At 55.1% G+C, this 27,650-nt stretch overlaps 2 protein-coding genes across 2 annotated transcripts in view; both read right to left on the reverse strand.

The window, feature by feature from the left end:
• Positions 1 to 21,582, reverse strand: part of Ppp1r37 (protein phosphatase 1 regulatory subunit 37) — a 31,339-nt gene extending 9,757 nt beyond the window's left edge. Inside the window, exon 1 of the mRNA XM_006994862.4 lies at positions 21,055 to 21,582. Coding sequence (XP_006994924.1) covers positions 21,055 to 21,268 — 214 coding nt within the window. The 5' untranslated portion in view covers positions 21,269 to 21,582. The remainder of the gene's footprint in view (positions 1 to 21,054) is intronic.
• A 3,015-nt stretch (positions 21,583 to 24,597) lies between these two features.
• On the reverse strand, positions 24,598 to 27,650 carry Gemin7 (gem nuclear organelle associated protein 7). The gene is made up of 2 exons (XM_006994863.4): positions 27,499 to 27,650; positions 24,598 to 25,138 (listed from the first exon to the last, which is right to left on the reverse strand). Exon 2 carries the CDS (start codon positions 25,128 to 25,130, stop codon positions 24,732 to 24,734), a length of 399 nt encoding a protein of 132 aa, XP_006994925.3. The 5' UTR covers positions 25,131 to 25,138; positions 27,499 to 27,650; the 3' UTR covers positions 24,598 to 24,731.

Genomic DNA, 27,650 nt, shown 5'->3' on the forward strand with positions numbered 1-27,650 from the left:
CAGGGACACGGCTGGAGAGAGTCAGCAGCAGTGGCTTATTGTCAGTCTTCAGAGCTCATGCTTTTTCCTTGTAAGACAGGAACTCCTGAGAAAGCCCAGGCTGGCCCAGAACTCATGACCCTTGTGCCTGGCCCCACAAGCACTGGGATTCCATGCAAGGCTAAACTTCATTTAGCCAGGACTGGGACTGACCCCAGATCCGGAGACAGCACACTTCCATCTTCATCTTATACTGGGAAGCCTGCTAGAGGGCGGGGCACCTGCCTACTCAGAGCGGAAGAGGCAGTGGGTGGGAGTATGGGCCTGTCACTCACGGAAGGGCCACCAGGGACAGACCTGAGTTCCGTAAGAACACTGCAGCCTGGCTGGCAAGCAGGGCCTCAGCCTGGGGCCGCCTCTCTCCAGGACAGGCTGCTGCGGCTCTCACAGAGGCAGTGAGAAACCTGATGCCGGGCATCAGGTGACAGCCAGGAGGCTTGACCTCACATGTGCACACAGGTGCACGGGTGTGGATGAAATGCAGGGTGGGCCGGCACAAGGGGGCAGCAGCGTCTCAAGCCATCCCCGGCAGCTGGGTGCTGGTAGGAAGTGGGCATTCTGTGGGGCCCCCACCAGAAAACAACATTGGGGGTGGGGTGCACACAGCCCACAGGCAGGGCTATTCACCAACCTGCACCCTAACCCCATGCTGCCCTTACTAGGAACAACCTCCCCAGTCCCTGGGGTCCACCCTGGACAAGGAGACCTGGAGGGCCAGGCTCAGAGTGCTGTCTCACTTGGGAGGTCCCAGCAAGGGTGCTAATGAGCCCCTAGGTGATCTGTGGGCACCACCCCAAGAGCCCCCACACCTGGCAACATAGATTCTGTGTTGCTATTATGGAACAAAGAGGAAGAGGCCAGCTGGCAAATGGAGAGGGGCTGGTCCCCCAGGCAACCCCAACGGGGAGCAGGTCTGCCCGCTGGAGCATTTAGCAGACACCCAAACCCGGCCCTGTGGAGTGGGACACAGAGGAGAGCACAGCACTGTCAGCAGCCGTCCTCAGAAAGGCACAGAGGGAGGGCAGGGGAAGGGGCAGCGGGAGGCCACACTCAAGGCCTTGGTGGAGAGGTGGGGTGGGGGGCAGGAGCCGCACTGCTGAGGCTCCGGGAGACTGTCTTCTGCGGGGACAGAGGGAGGCCACCTCATGTGAGCCTCACTTCTGGTAGTGAAGAGGCCTGAGGCATGGCTGGGGAGCAGGCCTGGTTGACCCCACAGAAGCCTCGGCAGCTCCAACAGGCCTACTTCCAGGGCAGAGAGGGCAAGTCCAGAACTTGAGGCTCAGCTGCATCAAGGCCAGGCTCTGCAGGACACTGCTGCTGCGCTGACAGCTGAGGATGCAGCAGGTGAACAGTGCGCATGGACACACTCATGCCAAGCTGTCTTATCAAGCGCTTCCTCTGCAGACCCTTGGGTCAACTCCTCAAATATTTTCCTGAAGTGAGGATCTCACTTCCACTTCAGAGGAGGAACATGAGGCAAAACTGAGTTTTACGCTCAAATGAGATGAATCTCTGTGAGTTCGAGGCCAGGCTGGTCTACAAGCGAGTTCCAGGACAGCCAGAGTTGTTACACAGAGAAACTTTGTCTTGGGGTGGGGGGTGGGGAGCCAAACTTTATTTACAAACTCCAGCAACTGGACACTTCTGTAGTTTGCTGAGCTCTGGAAGGACACACAGGGCTCTGCCTTCTAGGAAGGTGAGCTAGACACGCTTAAGAGCGACGGAAAAAAGACAATGTCTCACAATGTAGTGTCAGGCCCCACAGAAACCTGGGACAAGTCTCACTCCGTCCCTGTGGCTCCTCCTAGCACATCTCACCCCGCCCCTACCCTAACCCCTTCCAGCCCAGGGACCGGGCTTCCCGCCCCCCAGCCTCAGATTCCTATATAATTCAGAGGTTCTGGACCCACCTTTGCCCTCTCTCCTCTCCCTCTCTTGCCCCCACCCCCATGGCCCCAGTCTATTCAGCTGGCCATGTGCAGTCTGGACTCTTCCAGAAGCCTCGGGCTGCATGCTCCTTCATATCCACACTAAACCTTCTCCTCAACCAGACCTGGGAGTGGTCACGTCCTCACTGTCTTTCCTACGGCCCTGGCTATCCTGAAATACACAGGTGACCCCCACCTCAGCCTGGGACTCCTGGACTCCAGGTGTGCACCACCACGCTGTCCAGGCTCTCAGCACTGAGACCCGTGCAGGGGTCCACACAGTCAGTCACTCAGAAACCCAGGGTGGCTCACACCAGTGAATCCAGCCCAGGGGAGGCTGGGAAGGAAGATTAACTTGAATAATGGCTAGCTAGGCTACAGAGGTAAGGAGACTTTGCGGGGCTAAGGTTGTGTTTTAGTTTAAATGACTGTGTTTAATTGATCTCTAACCTGTGAGCCCCACCTGCCCAAGGACAGATCACTTGTGGAATGCTGGGCTGTTGCTCAAGTAAGATGACAAGCTGTGAACAAGCTTGAGTGCCCTCACTGCACGCACAGGCTGTGCTTGGTCACACACAGGCAGGAGGTGCCTAGGCAGGGAGTACATCAGGATGTAGGCTCACCCCACTGGACAAAGTGGGGTTTGCCTCTATAAACCTCTATGGACCTGACCAGTATTTAACACGTTGCTTCAAATTTGGCTCCACAACTGTGGTAGTGGTCTAATCTCAGCTGGTGGGATCAACAACCTCACATCAGTAAATTGGGGAGAAGAGAAAAAACAGCTTTCTGTGCCCAGCCCAGAGCCGCTATCTTCAAGAGGACAGAGCACCTGAGAGTGTGATACAGGAAGGGAGGAGCATGGTGGCGCTCTAGGGGAGGGGGGGGAGGGGGAGGGGGAGGGAGGGAGGGAGGCGGGCTGCAGTAGGGCAGGCACCGTGCTAGTGGAGAGGTCCAGGTTCCTAAGCAAGCTGGGACTGCGCTCTGCCCTCGGCCTTGGCTTCCCTTAGCCGTCCAGCGCACACACTACGTCCTCTTCCCTGAGTGGGTCTGCAGTGGGAGTTAGAAAGCCCGGGCTCCACCCCACCACAGGGTGAAAGGAGAGAACAGGGTGGGGAAGTGGCGGCGGACTGATAGCCAGCCGAGCTGGAGTCCTGGCAGTGTGGTGACACACCCAGCTGGTGGGCCCAGGTCTCCAACAGCATCGCTGACTCTGGGTGTTTGCCTTTCTTGTGAGCTGGTCTCCTCTGGGGATGCCAGGATGGCTGCTGCCAGTGGCACTGGAAATGGGAGGTATTTATAGCCCCAGTGGGAGCAAGGTCCTTTCTATCACACACTGGGGCTGGGTCTATAGTGACCTGGCATGGTGGGGGCTGCTGTGACCAGGATGCACCTCCTCAGTGGGGAGACTCTAACTCCCACCCCAGCCTTCTGAGGGGGTCTCTTCAATACTGACTGTCCAGGTGACCATGAACCCACTGCCTCTGAGGCTGGCCTTGGGCTCCTAATCCTCTGCCTCCATGCATGGCTATTGCATCTCATAAGACAAATACTTAGACGGAGTAGACTGAGCTACCATATCACCTCTATTTGCAGGATGGGCTAACGAGAAGCTGGGTGGGGCGCCATGCTGCTGGGCAGACTGGGGAAACAAGCAGAAGCCCTTTCATTTGGCAAAGCCAGTCCAAGGTACAGAGGCGCAGAGCCGCTGATCCAGATCCCACTCTTGGATGCTCACACTCAAGACTCGCTTGCCCAGGCTAAATGAAAAGGTTATTCACCACAACATGATCTGCTGGCATCAACCGGCACCAATGAGGCCCAAGGCTCACTTTGTGTCACAGACGTTGAGGTGCCGTGGAGAATGATCCCCCAAAAACGATGTCAGAGACCGGGTAAATGTGCAGAATGAAAGTGCATACCCAACAATGACCGTCAGGAACACTACTGCCACCCTGCCCACAAGCTCCCCAGCCCTGCCCAAGGTTCCACCCGCACTGGGTGCTTCAGAAGAGGAGAGACCCCAGGACATCACCCAAGAAGGCAAGCCTACCTCCTCTTGTCATTACTATGTTCAGACATGATGCTGGCACATGGCCAGCTGTGGTAACAAGTCCCCTACACATAGACTGACTCCCCAAAAAGAGGTGTGGCTCGAGCTGGGGAGGGACTTCATCTCCTCTATGTGTGCACATGGGCCTCCTTCCTACCCTGTGTGCTGTACCCTCAGCAGATCTGTCACTCAGGCCTCAGCTCCCCCAGCACCTGCTCTTGGAAGTTTTACAGCCTGGGCACACATATCCAGCCTGTCAGGGTCTGACTATGGCTCACTCTGGTCCTAGGACAAAGCTGAGCATGTAGGTGAGGTTATGAAAAACAGTAAAAGTTTCTGAACTTGCAAGAGCCAAAGCATGGCATGAGTGTGTGGCAGCACGCTCCGGAGCTATCTCCTGCAGCCTCAGCCCTGAACACACGTGTACCTTGCAATCATTACTCTCGCCATGGAAACACCCATGAAACACACCTCAGCTCAGATTCCAGACTGTCACGTGCGAACTGGAGTCTTTTACTGTACATGCAAGGCTTTCCACTCAGCCAGACACAGAGCACTGCACTACGGACAACAAGCTAACCCTTCCCAGGCATCGTCCCCAGCGGTGCGGAGGAGGCACAGCTATAGACGTACTGTGTTAAACAATACACATATCCTATCAGTAGGCAAATTTAGCACTTTACATTTATTTCCTGTGTGTGCACACTCGGAAGTCAGAGGTCAACTGCAGAGTTGGTTTTCTCCTCCTCCTACCGTGTGGATCTGGAGAATCAAACTCAGTCAATGGGCTTGGCAGCAAATGACTTTGCCCTCTGAGCCATCAGTGTGCTTTGTTTATTTCGTTTTTCAAGTTATTTAAAATAATTTAGGAGCTAGAAAGATGGCTCAGTGGTTAAGAACATTTACTGCTCTTTCAGAGGCCTGGAATTCAGTGCCCAGGACACACACGTGCATTCATAATTGCTTATAATGCCAGCTCCAGGGGATCCAATGCCCTCTCCTGGCCTCCATGAGCACCGCCCCCCCTTTTTTGCGTTCAGCATACACTCACACAGACATCTATACGTAAATTAAAAATAAACCTTGCCTTTTCTGAGTGGTCACCATTGTGTGTTGGAGGCACAAAGGTCCTTGTTCCCAGAGCACTAGGGAACCAGGAATGTTAAACATGCAGGGCCTCTCCTCAATGGAGGAGATAAAACACCTGTTTTCTTGCCCAGACGGCTGGGAGTGACCTTTTTGCTATCTGTGGTGGCAGACCTCACCCACCTTTTGATATAAGATCTCACCCAAACTCCCCAGAATGATAATCCCAGACTCTCCCTTCCTAGCTCCCCAATGCTGGGGCGGGGTTATTACATGTACTTTATAGACTGCTGACCTCTATGCTATCAGAGACGACACTAGATTCTAGGCCTTTTAGCTATGGAACCCTCATGATCTACAGATGTCTATATAGACCTCAGGGTCACATATACTTTGTAAAGGAGTTTTTAAGTAGTTACATACACCTTAAGCTTTACTGTGCACCTGGAGTGGAAATGATTGTGGCCTAGAAACTTTTCCCCAAATTGTACTGTGTTTAAATATACTGACAATGAACGACCTGGCATCAGACTCCCCAAGTCAACCTGCACCGGGTTTTCACGCTTATCTCTTCACAGTTCGCTTTCTTGCCTGGACACCTAAAGGGTCCTCCTAAATGGTGCCCTTGAATGTCCACCAACAATGCCGACAGGCAAACATCAGGTCCTTATTGGGCCACGCTCCCAAGTCATTATCCGGTTCCTAGTGATGATGAGTTTGAAATCGTTGATGATCACCTGGCTGGGAAAGTCACTGAGACCCTCACAGGTGGGTTCAACAGTGTGGCATGTGTTGGCTTCCTCCAAATCTTCCTCTCAGATGACTGTGGAGCTCTGCTGATCCCCTGCCCTCCCCCACATTCCTGTCTCTCACACCTCCCTTTCTGGACAGTGAGGCAGGACAGGTCTGTCCTGGCCACTCCTGTGCCCTTAGCGTAGGCCCGGGCACAGAACTTAAATCTGGTTGGAGGAATGTCTGGACAACTGTGAGGGCACATCTAGGCCAGGGCTGGGAAGAGAATAAGGTCCCCATGGCATTGTCACTGACCTAACGCTTTCTGCAGGCTTTCCTCTATGGCTCTAGCAGGAAGAGGCTCCTCAAGGGGATGTGTGCGCCATAGGACACGAGTGACATTGTCTCGTGACAGGAATGCACCTCCACAACAGAGGAAACAATGACCTGGTGAGGACACAGAGTTGGGAGTCAAGTCCTGCACAGGCGGCAGGGACTTGGACTACTGAGGACGGCCAGACTTGTGTGGCCTAAGACGTAACAGCAGAGACAGATTCTGGAGACAGAACGAGTGAGGTGTGGCCCAAAGGTAAGGTATGGACTGCTCTCATTTACCTGGTATCCCTGATGACCAGGAGACCCCAATGGTGCAGGCCCTGCTTCTTGTCTCATGCTTGGGTCTCCAAACCCAGAAAACAACCAATGACACACAGAGACTTCTGGAAGCAGTGTGTGAGCCAGTTCAGCTCTAATGGTAGCAAGGGGCTGGAGCTTTGTAAACAGCAGCAGTGACCATCACAGTCCAAGGCCAAATACCTTGGTGACCAGGTGGCGAGAGAGCAGAGCAAACAGCTCCCGACTGCAGAGGGAGGCTCACTACGCCTGTCCCAACCCAACTGCACCCGGAAACACTGCTGGCATCCCCACTGTTTACCCTTAAACATTTACCCAGGGCTGGGTAGCCGAGGGTGCACAGGGGAAGACCTGGGGATAGGCAAGGAAGGGGTGAGCACTAGGGATTAAGGAGCAGTAGGAGCAAAGACTACCTAAGGGAGCCAGTGGGCAGGGCTAGGGAGGCACGTGTAAGGAGGAGGCTGCAGCCCAGGCCAGCGTATCCACTCCGTGTGGCACTGGAACCACCCCTCAGTTTGTCCATCAGCAAAGCAGCCGCGCTGCCCCCGGAGGCAGAAGCAGAGTAGACTGGACTTGGTCTTCAGGTCATGTCTACAACCTTCCCTCATCTGCACAAGGGGGCAAAAACTGCACACCCTATACATGTGGATGCCTAGCACTGTTACATAGAGGGCTGAGCCCCAAGCTGTGCACAGCTCACACCCATGTGGGGGCTGGGAGGGCTGGGGAGGTGGCCCAGTCAGTAAAGTGCTTGCTAGGCAAGCGTGAGGACCTGAGCTCAGTCCTTAGACTCAGGTCAAAAGTTGGGGGTGGGCTGGGATATGGCTCAGTGGACAAAGGGATCGCCTCACAGCATTAGGGCCAGAGTCTGGATCACAGCACTCACATAGAGCTGCACAGGTGTGATGGATACTTGTGATCCTGTACTCAGGAGGCAGAGACGGACATCCCTGGGCCAGCTGGCAGCCAGACTAGCTGGAGTCAGTGAGATTGATTCAGTGAGTCAAGTTCAGGCTCCGCGCGCGCGCACACACACACACACACACACACACACACACACACACACACACACCATATGGAAAACCCAAATGTTGGGTAAGTAGCATGCCTTTGTAAGATCAGTGCCGGGGCAGAGACAAGCAGACCTGTAACAGGACTCACTGGCCACCCAACCTAGCCTACTTGTCAAGTTTCAGGCCAATGAAACACTCTTTCTCCAAAAAAGGTAGCCAGCACCTAAGGTTGCACTCTGGCCCGACCTTCCCAAATCCCTGTTGCTAGTCATCTACAGGCCCATGGCAGCCCAAATACAGCCCTAATTGCTCCTGCAGGATCCCATGCAATGATGCTGACCCTGTTCACCTTCTGTAAGGGGGTGCGAAGCAACCTGTCCTCCTCTCTTCAAAACAATACCAGGGCCAGTCAGTCCTTGAGCCTCTGTCCTGGGCCCTCTCACTTCCAGATGGCAGTCCTGCCCAGGGTAGGGCAGTGAGAAGTGGACAGTGACCCATCACCTCTGGGCTTCTGACAGCAGGGCCTTTAGGAAATGGCTGAACTTGAGGCTCACATGTTCCATGACCCAGATCCAACTCCAAGGAGAACAGGACACTGAAACCCATTTCTTCCTCTTAATCCCACACCTCACCAGAAAACGTACCCCACAGGGTGATGTTGCAGGCAGTATCTATGACACCACTGCCAAGTCCGTGATGGGCCACAGTGCAGTCTGGGAAAGCACCTAACAGGGTTTGGGGTTAAGGAAGGACAGGCCACCAGAGGGCAGAGGTTGGCATCTCAGCCGCCCGGAGGCGAGCAGTTGCCCTGCTAAGTCGTGCTGAAGAAAAGGTAGGTGGGACTGAGGCAGCACAGAAAGACAGGAAAGGAGGGTCACGGAAGGGAGAGGGGCTCTTCATGCTGGAGCCTGAGTGGGGTCACTTGCAGCTGAGAGTCAGAATTCCAACGGAACATACGGTGGCACATGCCAGGAAGGGAGCTCAAAGGGTAAAGCCTGACAACTGGAGCTGGATCTCCAGGAGCCAGGTAAAGGTGCACTCAAAGTATGGACTCCACAAAGCCGTCCTCTGATCTCCACACCATACAAACATGCACACACACAAACTGTACTAATAAAATTATAAACATTAAAGAGAAAACAACTCCAACACAAACCACCCGCCTGTGCAGAACTGGCACTTCTGTACATAGTGATACTCCAAACCAGAATATTAAAACAAGCCAGGCAGTGGTGGCTCACGCCTTTAATCCCAGCACTCAGGAGACAGAGACAGGTGGATCTCTGTGAGTTCGAGGCCAGCCTGGTCTACAGAGCAAGATCCAGGACAGGCACCAAAGCTACACAGAGAAACCTTGTCTCGAAAAATTAAAATAAATAAATAAATAAATAAATAAATAAATAAATAAATAAAACCCAAACAAACAAACAAAAAAACTTGCCAGGCAGTGGTGGTTCACGCCTTTAATCCCAGCACTCGGGAGGCAGAGGCAGGTGGATCACTGAATTAGAGGCCAGCCTGGTCTACAGAACAAGTTCCAGGACAACCAGGGCTACACAGTGAAACCCTGTTTCAAAAAACAAAATGTATGTGTATGCTGTGAGTTTATGTGCCCCACACATGTGCAGGAGATCACAGGTCAGAAGAAGGCACCAGATCATCATGGAACTCCAGTTACAGGCAACTGTGAGCTAAACAACGTGAGTGCTGGGAATCAACCTCAGGTCCCGCTGGAAAAGGTGACCTTAACAGTTGCGCCATCTCTCTAGTCCCTAAATTTTCTTCTTTTTAAGGGGTCTTCAGTAATCACTCACTTAACTCGACATCTGTGTCAACCCTGTTTCCTGTAACTTTCTTAAAACAGCTGGGGCTGAGTCTGAGGCCTTGTGTTTGCCAGGCAAGCACCCCCTCACTAAGTTATATTCCCAGCCTATTTGTTAGTTTTTTTTTTTTTTTTTTTTTTTTTCAGACAGGGTCCCATTACACAGCCCTGGCTGTCTGCAACCTACTATGTAGACCAGGCTGGCCTTGAACTCACAGAGATCCGACTGCCTCTGCCTCCTGAGTGCTCCAATCAAAATTGTCCATCCCTATGTCCAGCCCCCATTCCATTTTTACACTAGTTTTTGAGATAGGGTCTGGCCAAGGTGCTCAGGGTGGCCTTGAACTCACTGCAGCCCAAGGTAGGTCATGAACTGGTGGTCCTTTTGTCTCAGCCTCCCAAGCAGCTAGGACCACAGGCCTGTGCCACCAGACCTGCTCTTATTTTCCTATGACTTGTAATTTTTGTGTGACTCATTTGCTGTCCTAACGGTGGGTCCCTGATGGATGGACGGACCTGTTTTGTTCACCTCAAGTCATTTAGTAATGAATGAGTGTGTGTTTGTGTCTTTTAATTCCTAACCAAATGTCACAAATGTCAACTGGTCAGGGGGTTGAGGCAGGAGGATTGCTGAGAGCTACAAAGTCACGACCAGCCTAGGCTACAGAGTGAGACTCCAGAAACCAAAAGCAAAGCCCTAGCACCACCCTCCCGGCAGCCACACAAATGCAGACAGCACTCGTGTGCCTGCTCACCGAACACGGCGACGGAATCCAGCATTACTCTCCTGCTTTGGTGACCGGGACTACGGAGCCTTGGCCCCCACGGCCTCAGTCCAGAAGCACAAACTGAACCCAGGGCTTCAAATGCTCCCACCCTTCAACCGTGTAAAGTCACCTAAGAACTTGTGTGAAAACCACTCAGGAGCAGGAAGATTTAGGGTCAATTAGCCCTGGTCATTTCTGTGGCTCAGCAGTGAGGAAGTGGAAGTCTGAAACAGCTGGGTGAGCTACCACAGCCCATGATGCATTTTAAAGCACGCTTTTCTGTGTTTTATTATTTTTTTTTTGGGGGGGGGTCAAGCTCTGTAACCCAGGCTGTCCTTAAACTGTGGTAATCCCCTGCCTCGGTCTCCTGAGTGCTGGGATGACAGGCATATGCTATCATGCTCGGCCTTTCAGTCATGCTTTTTAACAAAACGGGAAGATAAGGTTGCTCTGGTGGCACGTGCTTTTAATTCTAGCACTTCTGAGAAAGAGGCAGGCCGACCTCTCTGACCCTGAGGCTACCCTGGTCTCCAGCCAGGGCTGCAGAGTGAGACCCTGCGTCAGAGGGGAAATGAAACATGGACGATGCCGTGAGAAGGTGCCGCTCTGAGCTGTCCTGCCCGGGACCGGCAGTTTCATCTGCATCTCCCTGTGGCTGGATACTATCCAGAGATGCTGGGAGGAAACAACCCCACCTCACAAGGGCCTGGCACCCAAAATAGAGAGAGAGAACCTGGACAAATCAGCAAGACGACAATACAATTTATCAATGGGTGAAGATGTGAAAAAGCCATTTCTCCACTGAAGGTGGTCAAGTATCTTAAAAAGCTACACACAAAGACCACGAGCCATCAGAAAACACAAATCAAACCACAGCGAAGCCGGGAGCCGTGGCATACACTTATAATCCCAGCAGCACTCTGGAGGCAGAGGCAGGAGGATCCACTTAGTGAAGCCAGCCTTTGCTACAAACCCGTTCAATAGAACAGGACCTAACACGGTGGTGAGATCCCATTTCTTACCCCAGGGCAGAACCACAATCAGAAGGGCAGATAGCAGCCAGTGTTGCCGTCCTTCCTACACTCCAGGCAAGGTCACCATGCAGGTGCAGGACACCATGTGGCCATTCCTCAAGCAGTTCTATGGCTGCCTAGGTGCCCACAAGTCCACTCCTGGGGAGTTGAAAACTCGAGTCCTTGGTGGAGGAGCAGTGTTGGCGCTTGGCTCTGGCCCCGGCGCTGTGTACGCAGGGGAGCCAGCACAGGGATCCCCACAGGTGGGCATTCAGACCAGGGGGAACGCACACTGCTGGTCACTGAGGGGAAGGGGAGGTGCTTGGAGAGGGACTTAGAGGCCAGGGTTGGAGGGGAAGAGGCTGGAGCTGGACAGTGCCACCTTGAGTGCAGTGGAGGGCAGTGGAGCTGGATGTCTGCCCCACAGGTGGGCAGACGAAGGTTGAGTTCCAGACCCTCCTCCTAGGGAAGGACTGGAACCACACACATTGGCAAAGGGCCTTGAACACTACCTGTTGCAGTGGACAACCCCGCCTCCAACACACGGCAAATTAAGAGCAGGTGGCCTGCGTCTTGTTTCCTCAGTTCTGAAGTGCATTCTCAGCAGCACGGTGAGATGCCACAAAAGGCCGGGCAGGGGTCCTGTCTACAGGCTTTTCTTGACCCATCCTGCTGTTTAGCACCACACACCACGTCCTTCCCCCACTGCTCTACCAAGTTCTGGCTGAAGCCACGCATGGTGCCATGTGGTGTGGACTTTGGAGAAACAGTAGTACCAGAAAAAACGCCCTCTGGCCTTCTGACCCGTCTCAGGCAGGAGAGCACATCAGCAGATCTACAAAGAGCTGAGAGAAGATGTCTGTTGGTTATGTTCAGATGTGTACACAGGACTACTAAGCCGCACAGGGGCATTGTGGGGCACTCCTGCACGCTCAAGCCAGCTGAGCTCTCAGTGGCCTCAGGAAGGGCGGCAGAGACGGGTCCTACCAGCCCCTGAGCTTCAGTAAGGGGTCCAAGTGTGGTCTGAAGTAAAGGGGGAGAACAGGCGGCTGCTTTCCCTCCTCCAGCCGGGGTGCAGGCTGGGGGCACAACTAGCTTCTACACTACACACAGGATGGTAGGCCAAAGGACTGACAGACAGAGACAGACGGGAACAAAGCCTACCTCCAGGCCCACACCTTGAGTCCCAACACTTGGGAGCCTCAGGCAAGAGGATCTGGATTCCAGGCCAGCCTGGGCTACACTTAGACTGTCTCAAAAATAAAAGAAGGGCTAAGTATGGTGGTAGCAGTCTATAATCCCATCACTGTGGGGTAGAGACTAGAAGAATGGGAGTTCACGGCCATCCTCAAGTTCCTTTCTAAAGTGTAGACCACCCAGGACTACAGGACTACCTGAAAAACAAACCTACACCCGGAAGGACCAAGTGTGGCCAGACACCTACAATCCTAGCACAGATGCTAGAGCAGGAAGACTGCTAAAAGTTCAAGGCCAGCTTAGGATACAAGACCCGGTGTGGAAGGGAGGGCAGGGCTCTGTCTGGGGACTCAAGGGAGGTGGTGCCTTCAGGGCCAACCGGGGAGGATGAGCAGGAGGATCAGCAAGGGGCACCTCAGTCTGAGGGATGGTGGGGTACTTGGGATGTCTTTCTGTACGCTGTGAATGTGTTGCTACCACTGGTTAGTAAAGAAGCTGCTTTGGCCTATGGCAAGACAGGTTATAGCCAAGCAAGAAATCCAAGCAAAGATATAGGATGAAGAAGGGTGGAGTCAGGGCAGACACCATCCAGTCACCCAAGGAACAAGATGCCAGCAGACAGGTAATGCCACGGCCATGTGGCAAAATATAGATGAATAGAAATGGATTAATTTAAGATGTCAGAGCTAGCTAGCAGTAAGCCTGAGACACAGACCAAACAGTTTGTCATTAATATTAAACCTCTGAGTGATTATTTTATAAAGACAGCTGATGCCCGGGCAGGCTACAGTGGGGCGGGCTGGAGGCTGGGCATGGTGTGGGCTTCGTCCTGTAACTCTAGAGACACCCACAACAGGGCAAAGTGTCAGATCCTCCTGCAGAGCTAGCCCCTCCCCGAGGGCTGCATGGCCCTGGCACCCCCACTGAGTCCATACCCCTCTTCCTGCTACTGTGAAGACCACCTAAGTCAGTACACAGAGCCAAAACCTGGTAAGGGGTGAGGAAAAGGGAGCTTTAAGTGTTCTCTTGGCTCTCCAAACACCACCACCACCACCACCACATCACCATGGACAAGCCGCCCAGACTTGGGAGGCTTGCTCGCAGACTCCGGAGCCCCGCCTTCCCTGGCTCCTCCCTTCTCCTCTCGGGGAACCAGCCCCAGTGGTCCTCTGCACAGCACAGGAGGGGAAGGCAGTCCAGACAGGCGCCCTGCGACTGTGACGCAAGGCTGACTGACAGCTGCGCCTCGGAGACCGAAAGGAAGAAGGGAGGGTGGGTGTAAGGTGGCCACAAGTCTGAGCCCTCGGGTCTCAAGCTGCAGCTTGCAGGTGGGGCCACCCACCCAGACCAAGCAGGGAGGCCATCCCTGCTGGAATCAGCAGCCAGCAGGCTCCTGCTGGGAAGGGTGAGGGTGCCGTGCCAGTCACATGAGCACAGCTAGGAGCGGCAGACACTTCCCAGTGCCACCCCCAGCTTCAGGCAACAGTGCGTGCGGCTGCCTAGAAAGGAAGGGAGGTGAAGACAACGTGTGAGGCTGACTGTGTGCCACCCTCGCTCAGCCCTGCCTGTGACGGAGGCTGGGAACTATGAAGGGCGAGAATCTCGGAGGAACTGGCCTTCAAGGAGCTTTCCCAATGTGGGGACCCAGCCAAGCCTTGTGCATCTCTCCAAGGACTCTGGCACCCAGCCTCAGAGTTCCTTCCTGGAACTGGGGGCTCTGCACACCACCCCCCATACCAACTGCCTATGCAGACGCAGCCCTCAGAGGGACAGACCTGGACCTACAGTGGCATCTAAAGGCACTATGAGCCACCCCACAGAAGGGCACCCACAGCACTTGTGGGCTGTGACCAGCTGCATGCTTCCCTTAGCCCTCCTCCCTCCCAAAGTCAAAAGAATTTGACAGAAAACTCCAAGACTCTCTGCCAACCAGAGAAACGGAGGCACAAGAGTACCTGTCCAAGGTCATGCAGCCTGGGTGTGGAGGAGCTGACGTCACCCTCAGGCAGACTGCACCTGACCACAAGTCACCTGCTTTCCTCACAGCAAGGGGAGGCAAAGATGTCATTTCACTTTCAGAAATGGAGCCACACAAGCTGACAGGTGGCCAGCTTAGTCCCTACAGCATGATTGTTTGTTCTAGTGCAGATCAATGTCATCCTCAGCCCACAAACAAATCAGCTCCTGAGGGAAGAAGCTCACATGCTATGGCCACAACAGAGTGATGCTCACTGGGTCCCATGCTACCTCTGGTGCTGTTGATATTTTTCAGATGCAGAAGGAACCCCCACCCCCCATATTTTCCTACTAGGGATTCTTGAACCAGAACTTTTCTGGCAAGGCGGTGGTGGTGTATGCCTTTAATCCCAGCACTCTCGGGAGGCAGAGGGAGGTGGATCTCTGTGAGTTCGAGGCCAGCTTGGCCTATAAAACAAGTTCCAGAACAGCCAGGGTCGTTACACAGAGAAACCCTGTCTCAAAAAAAGCAGAAATGAAAAAAGAAATTTTCTGGATAATGAGTGACAAGATATCAATATTACACAGGGTTATAAGTAACCTGAAGGGAGTGTGGAGTTACTTGAAGAGGTCATATGGTAGTATTCTAAAGCAAAAAAGCCCCCCCCCCCCCAGGCTTCAGTGGGCTGTACTGGAGATCAAGAGTGAAGGAATGGAAGAGACAGGAGAGCCACAGAGATCCTGGAGGTGGGGGTGGATGTACGCTAGTCACCTCACCAGTAATGGCTCTGATCAGAGCCAATCTTTGCTGGCTGAGGAGGCAGCTTGGAAGAGGAGTACAGTACTTCCTAGCATTCAGGAGGCCCTGAGATCAATAAAAACACAAAAGTCCCAGGCATGGTGGCACTGGAGGATGAGGCAGGTTCACAGTGAGCCTGAGCTCCGCCTGGGCTACAACAATAGCATGCTCAAACACAAGAGGGCAGGTATAGCATTGCACACCTTTAATCCCAGCACTGAAAAGATGAAGAAGGCAGGTGGATCGCTGTGAGTTCGAGGCCAGCCTGGTCTACAAAGTGAGTTCCAGGACAGCCAGGGCTACATAGAGGAAACCCTGTCACACACACACACACACACACACACACACACACACACACACACACACACAAAACCACCACCACCACAACAACAAACCAAACCAACAACAACCATTTGTATAGACACACACCCACACCCCTGCGCCCATCCTCTTCCGTTTACTAGGGTGTTTGTGCAGCCTCGCCCATAGCCTCCCAGGGTTTTCCCTGTCCTTGCACACGTCTGTCTGTCTGTCTAGCTGACTGTGTCATTAGTCCCCACACACCTGCAGCTGCTCCATACCAAGCAGACTCCGAGAACTTCTTAGCAGACATCCCTGTCCTGTCCCATCCCGACCCCCGACCCCAGGCCGCAGCACCCATCTAAGTGTCTACCGGTCCCTCTGGGACCTCCTGTCATCTTCTTCCCAGCAAACAGCACCTGAACGGACCAGGCAGGGGTGACCGCCACCAAGACGCTTGGACAACGCGAGCACGTAGCAGCAGCACTATAAAAGCATGTCCTGTGGGCCAAGGGTGGGGACAAGCCACCAGCAGAGGCAGAGCAGCAGCCCAACCCTCTTGGGACTTTGACGCCATCCAGGAGCCAGCTTCCCCGAGTGCCAGAAGTCAAGGCCCTTGACTGTTTCTTAGTCCTGCTACAGCCCTGCAAGGCCACAACTGTCCCCTCTGGTTTAGATGAAGCGACACTGCCTCCTGGCCTAAATGCACTTGCCTTTGGTCCTGCAGACAGGACAGGGGACACAAGAACAGGCTCTAGGAGCGGGGACCACCTGGGTCTGAGTCCCAGCCAAAGGCAGGGGAGTCACTTCACCTCTCAGTGTCTCTAGTCCTCACCGCCAGACGCCTGCCTAGCCACTGGGGAGCTGTGTGACTGAAGGAAGAAGGTTAACACACTGTGGGCACCCTGTCCTGGAGAGCAGGCAGGGACCTGGGAGCCCCGAGGTCACATGGAAAACAGCTCCTACAGCCCCGGCCCCAGGCTCTACTGCAGAAGGATGCTGCTATCACCTGAGTTCTTTCAGTCACCTGGGTCAGACAAGTCAGCGCTCCCAAGGTCACCCTGCTAGCCTGCAGACTGCTCAGGAGGGCAGAGCACAGGGGAGCTAAACCCGGGGCAGAACAGCCTGGGAAGGTCTGTTGCGCAAAACCAAGCCGCCCCTGAGTCCTGCAGCAGGTCCAGCCCAGGCCTGTGGCTCCCAGATCTTAATCCTTTTGGAGCAATGCCCTGGAGGCACTGTCTGCTCAGGGGCTGTGCCCAGTGCCAGCTCAGGAGTGCTGCCAACACCTGCCTGGCACCTTGGGGAAAGAGCCCCATCCTGGCACAAACTGGATTAAGTGCTCCAGAACTTCCTCCCAAGCGCCACCACAGGGCATTAGATCAAAACCCCTCATGCCTTCCCACATCTGTACTCAGAACCAGACTGGAATCAAAGCAATGACCTGTTTCACCTTTAAGTGGGGCTAGCATGGGAACACATATCAAAAACTGACAGTTAGGGCGAGGCGGTGATGGAGTACACCTTTAATCCCAGCATCCTAGAGGCAGAAGCAGGCAGATCTCTGTGAGTTCGGGGCCAGCCTGGTCTACAGAGTGAGTTTCAGGATAGCCAGGGCTGCACAGAGAAACCCTGTCTAAAACACAACAGAAAACAAACAAAATGAAAAGAACTGAAGGGTTAAGAAGCTGGCCCCGCCTGGGTCCACAGGCCTGAGAGCGGCAGCTGGAGGCGTGTGACTGGAGCAGCAACTGGCCCCAAGTCTTCAGCAGGCTGTGGGCAGGCTGGCAATGCTGCTGGTGTGGACCCGGTACCCCGACAGCCACTCACGTTAGTGCCCCCCACACCCTCGACTTAATTTACTCAGAGAGACTGAGCAACGTGCCCACAGACGGGCCTGGAGGCCAAGCCCTCCCCCGAGTCAGGGCACTATCTTGAGGGGGGAGTCTGACGGGAAGTGGACCATGGTCAGTGGCAAGCACTGGGGAGTGAAGAGTATAGGGCTGAAAGGCGACTGCGGGCAGGGCGAGGAGAGGTGGCAGCAGCAGGTGTAGACTGTGGGTCCCACGTCACCTAGCTGCACTCCCCACACAGATGGAGGGCCGTGGCTCTGCCCTACTCCCCATGTGCTGTTGTCCGGGAGCCGTGCTTCTACCTGCCAAACCAGTTCCAGGAGCAGAGTGCAGAGAACAAACAGTATGGCTGTGCTCGGCATGGCTACTGCCCCGCCAGCCTCTCCCCTGGGTCCCAGGTGGCTAGGGACGTCACATGGAGCTTCGGGGGAAGTCAGGGCTGCAGGGTGGGAAGAGCAGGGCGGGCAGGCTCAAGGGTGTCATGTGCTTGGATCACAAGTCCTTCTCACAAGCCTGAAAGCCCCGAGTCTACAGCGCCTGCTGGGGACGGCTGGGCACTTCCCTGTGGTTTGGTCTGGAAGGGCTACGGGTTCCTGGGATAAGCTAGGGCCCAAGAGCTGCCTCTCATCAGAGGAGGCCTGGCCAGCTCCCTCTCCCAGTACCCACATGCCCACTATGCCTCTTCCACTCACGACTTCCACCACCTCCCTATTCCCCAAGTCTCACTTCCCACCCCCACACCTGGCTCCAGCTCCCAAGCCATGGCCACCCCATCCTTCCAGACATCCTCCTCCTGGCTGGCTTACCACAGGGCTAAGCCCACTGGCCCTGCTTTAGAGAGGAAGCCACAGAGCAGGCACAGCACACACTGCCAGGGCCCCCCGAAACCTCCCTCTCAGGCTGGTCCCACTGCGACGGGGCTTCAGGTGGGGCTGGGGAAAGTGGGACTAAAAGACAAGAGTCAGCTCCCATTCCTGTTGGGGGCACCAAGGAGAAAACAGATGGGTCCTTAGATCAGCTCACGTCAAGGGGCCCCCAAACAAACCCCATCCCTACCCCCAGCCTAGCACACCCCTCGAACGAGGCTGAGTGGGAGCTGGTGCTGGCAGGCTCCTTCAGAGCTGCTCCCCTGCCCCAGGCTTCCCTTACTTCCCAGCACCCCAGGCCCAGTCAGCTCTCCCCTGTCTCCCTGAGAAGAATGGATCTGAGACAACTGAGGCTCACTTCAGACCCTCCGATGCCTGTCACTCGGGGCACTGTTTGGGGTGAGACGGTAACACACCCTCTGAAGCCCCTGACCCAGGCCAGACCACTCCCTCAGAGACCCCTGTCTCTCAACTGGGCTCTCACCAACCTTCTGAGCCCACCACCCTTCCCACCCCTTCGGTCCCAGGCACGGACAACCCTGCTGTCTTCCTGGGCACCTGTCCCTAGGAGCTTGACGGCTCTGCAGAGCTCTGTCCAGACTGGCCACCGTCACACTCCTTCCCCTGTGCATTCCCAGTCAGCAGTCATGGCTGCCTCTCTAGCGTCTCCTCCAGAAGTGAGCCCTGAGTAGTCCCCGCTGTCTCTGGGAAGCTGGGGGATGGCAGCCTTCCCGGCCTGCAGACATCATCACCTGTACTGTCACCCTTACCAGTAGCAATCCAATTAGCTGCTTTATGGGACAGGAATTTACAAGAGCTGTCTTGTTTAATGCTTACAACTAAAATATTAGCACCTCCATCTGGAGACAAAGAAACCAGAGGCAGGAGGGAAAAAGCTTTCTCAATTGTCAAGCTTGCAGGGCATGGTGGGTTGTGCCTGCCATCCTAGGTCTTAGAGACAGGGCTGATGCAGGACTGTTATGCATTTGAGGCCAGCCTGGACTATACAGTGAGCTCCAGGATGGCCTGTACTACCAAATTCTATCCTGCCTCAAAAACAAAACAAACAAAAAACTATGGAGAGGCTACAAGTAGAGTGCTTGCCTAGCATTAAGGAAGCCCTGAGCTCCATTCCCAGCCCTGCATAAAATGAGTGTCAGCACCTACCTGTAATCCCATCATTCAGGAGATAGAGGCAGCGGGGTCAGGAGGTGAAAGTCCCCCTTAGCTACACATAGTCTATGCTGTAAGTCTCAAAAAACTGTAATTAAAAAACATAATAAAGGCTTGGCCTTTTCAGGAAAACTGTGGGCCAGAAACTTTGCCCAGAACTATGCCCAGCTCTCCAAGTGCCCACACCTCCAAGACCACCATCTGAACCCTCATTCTGGAAGGGCCTGACACAGTCCCTTGTGGCCCCATGCAAAGAGCAACCTCTCTCCAGGCCTCAAGGCTGCCTTGGTCATCATCACAGATTTAGGAGGGCTGGACCTCACCAGGCACTGTTCATGTATGACTTCACTCAGTCTCCAGTAAACCTAGGCCATTGCTTCTGCCACTCACTTTAGGGAGTGGGGCTGAGGCTCAGGGGAGCTAGGTAACCTCTCTGCAGATGCTGAGAGAGTAAATGGGAGACAGAATGATCCAGCTGCCCTTCTTTCCTTTTGCTTTCTTAGAGTGGAACAGTCTCACCGTGTGCTCAAGCCCTCCTACAACTGCCTCCAGCCTCAGCCTCCGCTGGGTTCACGGCTGCCCACGGCCACACTGGGTTTCTTAACCACTTCTGAATAGCCACACTGCTACACCGCTCCCCTTCCTGCTCTGATCTCTCCACAATGGACACCAGGCTTCTGCCAGGGCCCAACTGACTCTCCCTGTCCTCAGCACCAGTTCCCAGAAGTTCAGGACCCCAAACAGACCACCCGGCCCCTGGCTGGCTCCCCAGGCCCGGGCTAAATTAATCTTGGCTCTTTGATAATTACTAGTCAAACTGGCATTTACGGCGGGCTCCCAGTGTATCATTTCCTGCCACCAAGTTCCCAGCCCCCACACACATCAAAGCCACCAGCTGCCCACTGTGCTGCCCACAGCCTGGCAATAGTGTCTGTCTGTTCCGGGACAAGCAGGTTAGCTCCTGAAGAACACGGCCTCGCTTCACAGGATCCACCCCAGCAAAACAATTTCTCGGCACAGCAACGGGGTCCACCTGTCTCCCCGGCAACCTTTCACCTGCCCTGGCCACTGACGCCAATGCACTCCTCCAAGTGCCCTGTGGGTTCCACCCCCGCCACCAACCTTCTCCAAGAGGCCCAGACTCATAGATCTTCCCATCTCCCAACACACAACACAGGCCACCTGGCTTTCACCTTCTGTTGACCAGAGACGCCCGAATAGGTAAAATCCCTAAGTCCTGCTCCAGGAAGGCCCTGCCAAACAAAAGAAGGCTCTACGTTCTGCTGCTGCTGCTGCTGCTGAACTTGGCTGTGGAATTAATTCCTCGGCCCACAAGCGAACTGGACACCACGTCCTAAGCTTTTCTGCCTACTGCCTCCGACCCTCTTTTCCCAGTCCGAGGGGTTGCCGACTTCTCTCTCTCTCTCCGCAGTCCGCGTTTATTCCCCTTCCTCCTTCCAGCCAGGAGAGCAATGGTCATGCCACCCTCTGCCTGGCGGTGTGCAGACCAGCAGCTTCACTGTCGCCACGCCGTGGGCCCAGACACTTACCTTTCCCCCCAGGACTGGGGACCGGCTCTCCGTCTAACGCTGGACCTCCTGCGATCGCCAAGGCTGGCTGCCGGCCCCCCAAGGCCCCAGGCGGCCGGGGTTCGAGGACCCAGTCCTTCGCATCGCCCCAACTCTCCCTCCACGGCCTCCCCGGCCCCGGCTCTGACCTAGGCGCCGCCGCCTCGGGTCCCCAGGAGGTGCCGCCTGCCGCGCGCCGCCGCCGCCGGTTCCCCCCGCCCCCCGGCTCGTCCCCGCGGCCGACCCTCGCCGTAGCTACCGTGTCTCCAGGGGTCTTTGGGCTCCACCGCTCCGGACACGATGTCCTCGTCCGACGGGAACGTGACGCGCTTGGCTGCAGCCTTGAGGCGCCCGTCGGCCGGGGGCGAGGCCGCGCCAGGAGACCCGGCTCCGGCTGGGGCCTCCTCGGCGTCCGCGTCCGCGTCGGCGTCGGCGCCCGGCCCGGGCGGAGCCTCCTGCGGCGGGATCTCCATCGCCGCCGCCTCCTCCTCTTCACGGGGGCCCCGGGGACATGCCCCGGGCCCCGGACTCGTCTCTCCGGGCCCGCCCGCCGTCCCGGGGCATGGGCTTCGCCGCTGCCTCAGGCGCCGCCTCCGTCCGCTCCGTTCGTCGTCGTCGTCGTCGCCGCCGCCGCCGGGAGCCCCAACGCGCCTCTGCCTAGCTCCGCGGGTTGCCTGCTCGTCCGCAGCCACACTTTCGTGACGGGCCGAGGCGCCCGCTGCGTACCGAGAAAAAGCACAACACCGACTCGGGCTCTTGTTCTGGAAGAATCGTTTCGAGCGCGACACGGAGACAGAGACAAAGAGAAGCAGGGGCTACGGGAAAGAGAAACGTGAGCGACGAATCTGCAGCGCCAGAACTGCAGGACGCTGGGGGCGGGGCCAGATGGACGCCGTCTCCCGGAGCAGCGCGCATGCGCGAGGCTCCGCCGCCCGTCTTTCGACCCAGCTGTCAACACTCGGGCTCCCGCACATTCGTCAGGATCCCAAGTAACTCGGGACTGAATTCGGTAGAAATCCTCTCACCAGGGCCTGCGAAACGGCTGTCAGCTGTTAAAGCTCTCTGAGTTCGACACCCGAGACCCATGGAAAAGTGGCAGGAAAGAACCGCCTCCACAAAATGATCTGATCTCCACACACGCACCCGCAAGGAAAATGGAAAATACAAATAAAGGACCAGAGGCACTGGTTAAAAAATAAAACAACTACCTGCTGGGCACGGTAGCGGCACGCCTGGTGTAATCCTAGCCTTGGAGAAGCTGAAGCAGGAGGCTGCGAGTTCGGGGCCAGGCTGGATTCTCTAGGGTGAGTACAAACAAGCGACAGCAGCTGACAGATGAGCTCTCTGCCCCCTGCTTTCCATTTGCAGACTTCAGCTTCACTGTGTCTCGTCAGACTCGCATCCGATGCAAATCACAATATTAAAACAAACGGGTTTGGGGGCGGGGTCATGAACCTGACTTTAAAACAACAAAACTGGAAGACGTTCCCAAGGAAAGAGAGGCGTCAGGGGACCCGAACCTGAGCGGCCGGAGCCATGCCTCCAAGGAATCGATTCCACAGCTCAGGATTCGGCTCAGGACTTTCGCTTCGCCTTCCCAGGCCATCGCGGACCAGTCAAGGGACTGAAGCCATAGAGGGGACTCAGGGAGGGGCGAGTACAACGTTGCCAAGACAACTAGAGAGTTAGGCAGGTACTGGCAGGAGGCTACTGCTAAAGGTAACTCCTGTTCACAGTTGTGGGTGGCGGCACTTGGGAGCCTGAGAAGCACCCAAAGCCCCTGTAATTAGTGACTCTTCATTTACTTGAACTAAAATGCGTTAGCTGGTTTTTGCTTGTTGACAGGTTCTCACGTAACCCAGGTTACCCTCAGGCTTGCTATGCAGAGAGGGCTGTCCTTAACTCTGGCTCCTCCTCGTGCTTCTTCGCCCCTGTGGATTACAGGTTTGTGCCTGTATGCCCAGCTGGGAACTGCTTTTGGATACCATCTACTGAAAGATTTCTAGGGACAAGGGACTGCAACAGGTGACAGACACACACAGACTGTACCACCGGGAGGCCGGAGCAAACCGAGGAGGTGAAGCTTCATGCTAACTGCCAATGGGCAGCTCTGTCACACAGCGACGTGTGAACACCACCACCACCCCCCTGTCCCTAACCCTGGGAAATCAAACCTGCTGCTGGCTGCAGTGGGCCCCATCACCCAGAGGCCCGGGAACCCGAGATCACAACCTGGGAAGGGAAGGGAAGGCCTCTTCCTGCTAAAAGGCCATCCTTGCCTACCACAAAATAAACTTGATGACCGACCTCTTGTCCGGAGAACAGCAGCCGTCTGGGGAGGGAACCAGGAGCAGTACAATCCCCTACTTTTAGCTGGACCGCTCACCATCACAGCTTAGCCCCAGAGGTTCCCGCCTGAGATAACTGCCCTACTAACTTTTTTTTTTTTTCCCAGCAATTGCCAAATATTACTACATTGGGGGTGGGGAGCGGGGCAGTGATTTGAGATAGGGTTTCTCTATGTAGCCCTGGCTGCCCTGGAACTCGATCTACGTGTATCTCAGGCTAGCCTCAAACTCAGATCCATCTGCCTCTGCCTCCTGAGTGCTGGGATTAAAGGCGTGTGCTACCATTGCCAGCTACCCTACAAACTTTATTTTTAATTTTTTTTTTCATTTTTACATACTAACCCCTGTTCCCCCGCCCCCTCCTTAACCCACTAACTTTTAAACACTACTCCAGGGGCTGGAAAAACAGCTCAGCAGTTAAGAGCACTTGCTACTCTGATCCACAGAGCCTGATGCAGCTCACAAGCTTTTGTAACCCCAGCTCCTGCTGAGTGAACACCCTCATCTGACCTCCACAGGCACCCATACTCACGAAGCACCTAAATGCTTAAAATTTAAAACAAAACAAAAATGTTTAATATGGCACCATCCTCCATGGGGCACAGCTAAAAGGATAAACAGAAAAGTCAAGTGTGGTAGCCTGACCCGAAATCCCGGCACTTGGGAGGCTGAGACAGAAAGATTGTGAATTACAAGCCAGTTTAGGCAACATAGCCAGATTCTGTCTTTAAAAAAGATTGGGGGCGGGAGGGAAAGATAGCTCAGCAGTTAAGAGCACTGGCTGGTCTTGCAGAAGATTCAATCCCCAGCTGTCCCTAACTCCAGTTCCATTGAACCTAGCGCCCCCTTCTGGCCTCAGCCGGCACTGCATGTATGTGGCACACAGACATCCAGGTAGGCAAAATACCACGAACATATAATGAAATTTAAAAGAAACAAGAGCCTGGCAGTGGTGGCTCACACCTTTAATCCCAGCACTCAGGAGGCAGAGGCAGGTGGATCTCTGAGTTCAAGGCCAGCCTGATCTACAAAGCGAGTTCCAGGACAGCCAGAGCTACACAGAGAAACCCTGTCTCGAAAAACCAAAAAAAAAAAAAAAAAAAAGAAGAAGAAAAGAAAGGAAAAAGAAAGAAAGAAAGAAAAGAAACAAGAGCCAGATTTCCTTGGACAATCGTTTCTTGGGCAGGAGGTTCAACTTTGCAAGCTCTTCAGTGCCCACCTCGGCTGTTTGTCTTGGAACCCCCCTCCACACCCCAGCCTTCAGGGACTAGCCTCGGGGGCCCTATTTCTGTGAAGTTCAGTTTTATGAGGTAGAACATTCCTTTTAATAAAGGAGATCGAGAATGTCTGTTGTGGTCTCCCACTGTCGTATGGGCTGGTCTTGAATTTACCATCGCCCCAGCCAGCCTCTTGAGAGCTGGGGTTGACAGAACACAGCACGGGGTGGTCTCGGGTTTGGAGTTCCCCCGAGTTCAAAGCCAGAGGTCCTTGGAGCTTGATTCGGGAGTCTAAGAAGGTGCGGAGAGCTCTGCGGCCGGGGACAGCCTGGGCTACTGTGGCGGTACCCCCAGGGCAGACGGCAGCCGTCCTACGGCTTGAAGGAATAGGAGATGACGTCACTGCACCGAAGCAGGGCTTCAGCCTGCACGCCCAGGGGAGTCTGCAGCTGGGACACGTAGAAGTTGGCTACGTCCAGGTCCGTGGCTCCGAACTGCGCAGTCACATGCACGCCTTCATGCAGCGTGAAGCTCACAGGGTGCCCCACCATGGCCAGGAGGCTCCGGAGGTAGCGCTCTCGGAGAGTGGCTCGTGCCCGCTGCTCCCGCAACTCGGGGGGGTCTTGACTCTGACCTTCCTCGGCTTCGGGGGCCTTTGGCCTCGGGAGGGTCCTGCGTGCATCAGGGGCGAAGCCTCGGCTGAAGCCGTCGGGGCCCCGAGGGAGGCGCAGGACGGGCACAGGCACAGGAATGGTCAGCGGGGTCTGCATGGCCCAGGCTAAGGGAGAATGCAGAGGGGTTAAAGCCACACACAGCTCCAATAGAGAACAGGCCAGGTCTCACGGCCACACTGCAGCTCTCCCGTTCAAAACCAGTGCCAACCCCCACCCCCACCCCAGGGAGGGGACTTTGTCTGTTGTGGTTAGATGGTTTTAGAGACAGTGTCTCCCTGTGTAGCTCAGGCTGACCCTGAACATACAGGCACCCACCCTATCTCCTAGGTGCTGGACAGGTGTGTGACACCATATGGGACTCCTTTGCCCTTTTTTTTTTTTGGTCTTTTTTTTTTTCTTTGTGAGACAGGGTCCCTAGTGCACACTGACCTTGAACTCTGTGTAGCCAAGGATGACCTTGAACTTCTGACCCTCCTACCCCGACCTCCCACGTGCCAGGATTACAGGTTTGCTTCACCACATTCAGTTTCGGGCGTGCTGGGGATGGAAGTCAGGGCCTCCTGCATGACAGGCAAGCTCTCTGCCGACTGAACCGCATCCCCAGCCCCGCTTCAGTCTGCTTCTATCACAGCTTTATGTGATTCTGGGGATAAGTAGCTGCCATTAAGAAGAATCACTCTGAGATTCCAGCCTCTCCAGTCTAGCCTCACAGTCCTGCCAGCCAGATCCAGGATGATCCCGAGTAATAGTTACACACTGCAGCTACTGAGGGAAAGCAGCCTGGGCTTAAAGAAACCCTGTCAAAAAAGTTTTTAAGAGTTTGCAGTGTCTTGGGTTTTTGGTTTCTGAATGTATTTATTTGTGTGTCATGGTGCACATGTGAGGTCAGAGGAGGACATGGGTACCAAGGAGAGGACCACAGTGAAGCTCGCCAGCCTGGCGGTGAGCACCTTTACCCACTGAGCCATCTCGCTGCAGAAATGAGGCTAGATGTCACTTGGCCAGGACTGTCAGATGTCAGAGAAAGGCAGCCAGCAGGAGCTTTCTCCTCCGCCTTTCTGTCAACACAAAGTGGGCCCTGGACATTCTGGAGACAGCATGGGACTTGATTTAAGAAACAAAACTGACTTAATATTAACCCCAGCACTCAGGAGGCAGAGGCAGGTGGATGAGGCCAGCCTGGGCTACAGAATGAGTTCCAGGAAAGGTGCAATGCTACACAGAAAAACCCTGTCTCCAAAAACCAAAAAAAAAAAAAAAAAAAGGCAACAAAAAGATTTCAGGCCAGGCAGTGGTGGTGCATGCCTGTAATCCCAGCACTCGGGAGGCAGAGGCAGGTCGAGCTCTGTGAGTTCGAGGTCAGCCTGGTCTACAGAGCTAGTCCAGGACAGACTCCAAAGCTACAGAGAAACCCTGTCTCGAAAAACAAAAACAAAACAAAACAAAAAGATTTGAGAAAAGTGAGGAAGAGTACGTTCTATTGTCTACAAGGCAAGGACAGCTAGAATTACCCATCTTCCCTGCTGGCCCTTGATCCACAGGTTCCCTGCCCAGAGGTTAAAGTCCAAACCCATCCATCCCAATGCCTGGCTAATCTGTTAGCCCAAAGCCCGTGGCTTTGGTCAGTGAAGAGGCAACAGTTTCCCGGGCTTTCCTTGGGGCCTCGAGGAGAGCAGAGCTGGGCGTGGTGGCCAACACCTGTAATTCCAGCACTTGGGCAATGGAGACCGGGAACTGACCAAGGCCAGTCGCTGCTACAAACAGCCTGACTTACAAGGGAAGGGGACGGGGGATGGGGGCGGGGAAGGCTGGAGATACGGCTCAATTGGTCGAGTATTTGCACGGCAAGCATAAAGTGGAGTTCCATCGCCAGTTTAGCATAACTTGTTTGTGGTAAGCAGGCTTGTCATCCCCAGTACTTGGCAGGTGAAAGGTGGGGCGGAATTTTCAAAGTTATCCTGGGCCACACAGTGAGTTCAAGACCAGCCAGTCTCCTAGTCTCAAAAAAAAAGAAACCAAAGGGGAAAAAAGGTAAAGAGGAACGGGTCCTCTTGGAGGGCACTCGGTCCGCCTCACGTTATCAGGACAGTAACTGGCTGAGCTTCCAGGAGAGGAGTCAGGTCCGTGTTTGTCCACACACACCGTAAGATGACTGTCCACTCCCGTCCCCCACCCCGCCCGCGTCCCCCATGCAAATTCGACAAAGGGTGCCGTTTCGGAGAACCAGCAGCCGGAGGGCAGGAGCCGCTCTCCCCGGCGCCCGTGGGCAGGCCAGCTTCCTTTCCATTCCCGCCGGCCGCCAAGCGTCCTCCTTTTCACATTCTAAGCGCGTCCTCCCGCCCCAGGGCAGCCACCGCCCACCCCGCCCGTCGTCGGACCACAGTCCCCCGAAGGTCGTCCCCTCCCCGCAGCTCCAACCCCACCGCACGTGGCCGCCAGGGCGGACGGCCCGCTGCGCACTCACCCAGGTCGCCGCTGCAGGGGCCCCACTTCCGCCCGCGCCGCGGCCGCACAGGTCCCGGCAGGCACCTAGCCCGGAGCGCCTGGGTTCCGCCAGCGCAGTCGCCACACGGGTCCGGGCGGGCACCGAGCCCCGCGCGCCTGCGTTCCGCCCGC

This window comes from Peromyscus maniculatus, chromosome 1 (genome assembly GCF_049852395.1).
Source record: "Peromyscus maniculatus bairdii isolate BWxNUB_F1_BW_parent chromosome 1, HU_Pman_BW_mat_3.1, whole genome shotgun sequence".
NCBI classification, from domain to species: Eukaryota; Metazoa; Chordata; class Mammalia; order Rodentia; family Cricetidae; genus Peromyscus; species Peromyscus maniculatus.